General features: G+C 49.8%; 1 protein-coding gene across 1 annotated transcript in view; it reads left to right on the forward strand.

Annotated features, from left to right (window-relative positions):
* Positions 1–6,271, forward strand: part of GALNT13 (polypeptide N-acetylgalactosaminyltransferase 13) — a gene marked incomplete at its 5' end in the record, with an annotated part of 72,594 nt that overhangs the window by 43,896 nt on the left and 22,427 nt on the right. The window contains one exon of the mRNA XM_009885471.1: positions 3,155–3,253. Coding sequence (XP_009883773.1) covers positions 3,155–3,253 — 99 coding nt within the window. The remainder of the gene's footprint in view (positions 1–3,154; positions 3,254–6,271) is intronic.

A 6,271-nucleotide genomic window follows, 5' to 3' on the forward strand; every position in this document is an offset into this window, starting at 1 on the left:
TTGTTTTGCTACCAGAGGTTGCCCCGACCCAGGTGCAGGACCGTGCACTTGGCTTTATTGAACCCTTGAGGTTCACGTAGGCCCACTTCTCAAGCCTGTCCAGTCCCTGTGGATGGCGTCCCGTCCCTCAGGTGTGTTGACTGCACCACTCAGCTTGGTGTCATTGGCAAACTTGCTGAGGGTGCACTCAGTCCCACTGTCCCTGTCATTGACGAACAGTACTGGTCCCAGTATGGACCCCTGAGGGACACCACTTGTCACTGATCTCCATCTGGACATTGAGCCGTTGACCACTACCCTCTGGATATGACCATCCAACCCATTCCTCATCCACCGAACAGCCCACCCATCAAGTCCGTATCTCTCCAATTTAGAGAGAAGGGTGTTGTGGGGGACCATGTCAAAGGCCTTGCAGAAGTCCAGGTGGACAATGTGTATACGTCCGTTGCTTTTATAAATGAAGTGTGCAATTTTGAAATGAAAATTTGAAAATGTGGAGTTGTATGGAACTGAATTTTCTAAGTATCTTATGAGGTTTATTCATTGTGCACGTAACAGGCAGATCCTGAAGACAGCCAAGCGTTCATTTGCAACTAAATTTTCCATTGAGTTAGAACATAACTTATATACAGTGACTGTATTAGATTTAAATTTCCTAGGTGGACGAAAATACGCCTCAGAATGTGCAAAATATGCTGAATACTGAATGCTCTTTTTTATATTTTAATCACGTAACATTGAAACTGAATACAAAATAAATCCAAGACAAGAATTATTTTATAAACCCAAGACATAATAATCGTAGGTGAGTTTTCAAGTCACTTTTCATTTTAGTCTTCTGTTTTCATGAATCAAGGCATTGCAAAAAAAACCCCAAAACTTACCTTTCTTGTTGAGATACTTGAAACTCTATTTCTACAAAATGGTGATTGAAGAAAAAAGGCTGGGATTCTGATGCTGGGAGGGCTGGAGCCCCTCTGCTGGGAGGACAGGCTGGGAGAGTTGGGGGGGTTCAGCCTGGAGAAGAGAAGGCCAAAAGGGGGAGACCTCAGAGCCCCTTCCAGTACCTAAAGGGGCTCCAGGAGAGCTGGGGGGGACTCTGGATCAGGGAGGGGAGCCGTGGGATGAGGGGGAACGGTTTGACACTGAAAGAGGGGAGATTGAGATGAGATATTGCGAAGAAATTGTTGCCTGTGAGGGCAGTGAACCCCTGGGGCAGGTTGCCCCGAGAAGCTGTGGCTGCCCCATCCCTGGAGGTGTTCAAGGCCAGGTTGGACGGGGCTTGGAGCAACCTGGGCTGGTGGGAGGTGTCCCTGCCCAGGGCAGGGGGTGGCACTGGATGATCTTCAAGGTCCCTTCCAACCTAAATCATTCTATGATTCTATGATTACCATTTGAGCTAATTACTAGGATACAGTTTGGGGACTGCAGTGGCTTTGATGGTCATGCATGGAAACCATGCATGGCATGGTGGAGAAGAGTGGCACATGCCGGAGAAGAGCAGAGCAGGGAGGAGAGGAGAGGTTGTCCATGAGCTGGCTCGTCCTCACCGCAGCTGCAGCCTTTCCTGCTGCCGGCGATGCTCCGGCTGGTCGTGGGCACTTGCAACGGGTAACACCAGAACACCACGTCCTGCTGCAGCCCTTTCACTGGGCTCTGGGATAGGGCCGTTTGTTTTAACTGCAGGTGAGAACTGATGGAAGCCAACGGTCTGGTTATCAGCTGGAGGTCTGAACCCGCGGTGAGTGACCAGGCTGTGGAGTGCACAGCCCTTCTGACTTCGGCTGCTCTTGGAGGATTTAGCAAGTGAGAGCATGAGCCTCTGCGAGATGACTCGCCAGTGCAAGGGGGTGCCATTAGCAGCGTCAGAGCAGATTAAGAAGCCACCACGTGAGCTTTGCTGAGACACTCTGGCCCGGCGCCGTTAATCAGATTGCACAATCTCATTTCAGTTGCGTTGCTGCGCTGAGCCCGGTCTGGTGGCGTTGGTTTACTCCCGGCTGCCGTGCCTCTTGGGGTGGCCCGGGGACCAGCTGATGACCGAGTTGTCCTCGGTGCCGCTGCAGTATTTCAGAATGCAGAGGTTCACAACAGCACTACCGAAGGGATGAGGGACCTGAGGACATGTTTTTGCTTTGCTGACCTTCGTAAGAAGCTCCCCCGTGCTGTCGAGGAGGAGCAGGGGGAGCTGTGTTGGTACCGCGGCGCTAGCAGATGTGTGGGAGGGTTCAGAATAAAGGCGTTACGTGCCCACAGTGGGGTTCGTGCAGGCTGGAGATGGCCACGCGGGGGACCTTTATGGGGGACCTTCAGGGGGGACCGTGGCCTCTCCCGCTGCTCCTCCCGTACAACGCTGAAGTTGGTTGGTTGCTTTTACCTTCAGCTGTTTTGCTGGGTAACTGTGGATTCTCAAAGTAGGTTTTGGGGAGCGATGCTGTGGTTCCCACCCTGCTGCTCCGTGCTGCCGGAGGGGCTGTGCTCGCGGTTGCACGAGCGGAGCGTCGCTGGACGGAGCTCACCCCGTCGTGTACCGTGGCACGGGCGACGTGCTCCGAACGCCGCCGCCTTCCCAGTGCACTGCACACGGATTATGTCGAAACAGTTTGTTTCAGCAGAGATGCTTGCAAAGTGTTTTTGTCGGATAGATTCCGAGGGGAGAGTTTTATTTAAAACTTTTTAAAAGCGTGGAATTAGTCCCGGAGCTGCCCAGCAGCCTCTGCTCTGAAGGAGTCAGACGTCCAACGCTGCTCACACGTGTTTTTTTTCTCTTGGAGTAGCGTCAGCCCTGCTGGAAGAAAAGAAAAGTGTGTATCTTTGGCAAGCCATTAGTTTTGCATTGTGTAGAAGTAAAAGCGTATTATATTTTTGAACAAAACAACGCAGGGCACTGAATGAGACTTTCCTTGAATGCGGTTCACACTTACACTTCATATGTAATTTAAAATCTCATTATACTCTTTGCAATTATTTTCGTTTTCCTTTGGGAGCGTGACATATTTACAAATTGCAAGTTAAAGTGTATCCATATAGTTGAATGCACAGATAATGTACTTTCTCCTACAGTGACGTAATTTTTTTCTGCACAGAAATGACATTTTCAGGCAGGTTTGTTGTTTTTTTTTTCAAGGAACATTTCGTCTCTCTCTTTTTTCAGATCAGGAACGTTGAAACCAACCAGTGTTTAGACAACATGGGCCGCAAGGAAAATGAAAAAGTGGGCATTTTCAACTGCCACGGCATGGGAGGAAATCAGGTAAAATTAAAAAAAAAAAACCCACAATAATATTATTTGTACACAAATTGCTTCAGTCTGCTGCTGTGTAACCATAGGAAGAACGGATGAGAATTGCCCCGGGGCAGCGGGGGAGCTGCGGGTTCGCCCCGCGGCGGGAAGCGGGGTGGGTTCGGTGCCGGGATCAGCCGGCGGCTCCGTCCCGCGGCCCCTCCGGCCGTCCTGGTAGGAAGGGGGGTCCCTCAGCGCTCACCCAGTTAACGCAGCTCACGTGCAGGCGTGTCGGTTCCCGATAAAAAACAACAGCGGCAATTAGCAAACACGTTAATGGAAATTGCGGAATGTCTGAGCTTCAGAGCTTTAGCGCTCAGAAAGCCGTTTTCTCAAGTAACAGCTGCAAATTTTGAGAACGCATCAATAAATATCCGTAGGTCCGGTGAATTATCCGAGTGAATGTACTGATGATAGTACTGAATATACTGAATATACTACTGCTGAGTAGAGTGCAGAGAAATGCAGTGAAAGTTTCAGATGCTAACGTCACAAAATTTCATCATTAATTTTAATCTGTTCTTTTGGTGGTGGGGGAGAAATCTTTTGTAAAATGAAAGGGGTAAGGATCTACGCGACGTGTGGCTGAACTCGTCTCTTTATGAAACGTGGATACGAAAAATAATAAACGCGCAGAATATTCATGCGAGTTGCTTTTTTTTTATTTTTTTTTTCATTAGTGGAAGTTCAAAATAGTGGGGGTGTGGGGCGTTTCGCTTGTGTTTGGAAGGGAGTGAAGAGGGAAGTGGCGATCATTTAGCTCACGGTCCCGCTGATGACGGTACCTGCGCTCTCTAGAAATATCAGTAAACTTCACATATTCTGATGCCTTGGGTTCAAATTAGTGGAGCTGACGCCTTTGGATTGAGTTGGGTTCCGCACTGTAGACCTGTAATTAAGGGACTGTCACCCAGGGAGGCCGTAGTGTCCGGCCACAGCGAGGCCAGCCTGGCACGGCATCACTGCCGCTGCGCGCTCCTGTCCGCCCCACGCCATGCACGATGCTCCTGCATGGGCTCTGGTTTCCCCATCGTAGACTCGACCTGGCAATTTGTCAGAACTTGCTGCCGTCTCCTCCCTTTATTTGCACCTTTTGAAGGTGGTTTAGTCTTGTTTCTCTGCTTTTTGGGTTGCTTTACCTTTGGAAAAACCTTTCTCCTCTTCTTCCCCCTAATTCTGACAGCTTTCTCAAATTAAAGACTCCAGGTCCCCTCGTTCAGCTTCTGGCACACCCCAGAGCAGAGGATTGCTCTTGCCTTCACCCACTGTGGTTAAAGCCCCTAGAGATGCCTCAGGAGGACCTTAAGGTCGTGCTGGCATCTCTCCCAGGAAGGTCTTTTGCCCACATACCTACTGGCTAATGCTCCATGAGAGCGGCCTTTTCTAGCACCGCATCTGCTTAAAAAGGTGGAAGGATCTTACAGCAAATTCCCGCGTTCCTTTCCAAGGTAAGGTTGTCCAATGTATTTATCCCAAACCTCACTCTCTTTCTAAATTTGACTTGGGAGATGGAAGCGTTAGCGTTTTAATAGCACCGCACGTGATCAAGGTTGAAGCTTCTCTGTTTGGAGTGTTTCCTCTTCTTCCTGTACGTGGTGGGAAGACCCCTTGTGTTTTTGTTGAAAGAGGAGAAGACTCCTCAGCGATTATCATGTCTCCAAACCCTCAGGTCCTCTGCAGAACCAGCTATGAGGTTAGGAGGACCATGAAGCTCTGAGATAAGGTTGTGAAAGAGTCTGCGGACGGTATAGCCTAAAGAAACCCTAATAACTAATTAATACAGCCGTTCTTTCTGAGCTTTCCTAAGCCAATATACCTCAAATTTAAAACAAAAATCCCCTGCGCTCACGTGAGCGAAGAGCAGTACCTGTCTCCTGGCGGAGGTTTTGCTGGGGACACCTGACCTACGCGCGGAGCGTTCTTCATCCTTTAGTGCTCACACACGACTGCCGGTAAAAGTTCTCTTTATTAAATTCCGTTCTAATGAGAAATTGGAACGGAGCTGAGACATGTAAATGGTGGGGGCGGGGGGGAGTGGGGGGTGTATGGTGACAGAAATAGCTGAGGAGCAAAACTGCAGCAGAATGAAAATGAAGCCGGAATAATACCTGGCTCGGTCGAGCCCAGCAAGACGCACGGGCGCGATCCAGCTCGAGGCAGAGGCAAATATCTCACGGCTGTTGAGGTGTCTTAAAGGACTCGGGATAACAAGATTGGAAAAATACGGATTTCTTTTAAAAATGAAGGAAAATTAAATACATTAACTGAGGCCCTTTATTCGAGAATTTTTTTCAGAGTATAAAACAGAGGAGGATTTGTTGCGTCGGCGTGGGTATTTCAGGTGATCCTGACTCCGTTAGGGCTGGGTGGCTGTTAATGATCTTTAACGTAGACGCTACAGATCTCCTCCTGCAGTTAACTCCAATCTTAGAACTGTGTTCTTTCCTTTATATGGAAAACAAACAAACAAAAAAAGCAAAGTCTGTGCTCCAGTCGGCTCCGGTGGGGATAGGGCTTTAGTGGCTGAACATCAGGTTTGCGGGTGAATCTCCTGGGCTGGGGCAGCGGGTCACCTTCCTGCAGCCGGGATGGTTTTCGGGAGGTGGGTACCCGAGGCTCGCTCCTGGCCAGGGAGAGCACTGAACACCTGTGAATTGGGAGAAAAAATCCACTTTTCAGAGGGGATGACCCATCAAGCTCATGCCTTTTCTTCCCCACTGCTGACTTCTGGTTTTGTGGTATTTGAGAGGTTTGTCCCTTTGGGTGTCCTGGCAGCGGGTGAAACAGTCGGATGGTGTTCCTGCCTCCAGCCGCCCCGACGGGCATTGCCGGCGAGGCTGTCACTGCGTTACCATGGGAATGTCATCTCTCCCTGTGCTTATTGGGAGCGTCGGGCCTCTGCTCGTAACAATAATCAAATCACAGGATTCCCACGCGGGCGGGAGGGGGACGTTGTCGGAGAGCGGGGCCGGGGGGCTCTGCGGCTCC

The sequence above is a fragment of the Charadrius vociferus genome, unplaced genomic scaffold (assembly GCF_000708025.1).
Source record: "Charadrius vociferus isolate BGI_N301 unplaced genomic scaffold, ASM70802v2 scaffold404, whole genome shotgun sequence".
Taxonomy (NCBI): Eukaryota; Metazoa; Chordata; class Aves; order Charadriiformes; family Charadriidae; genus Charadrius; species Charadrius vociferus.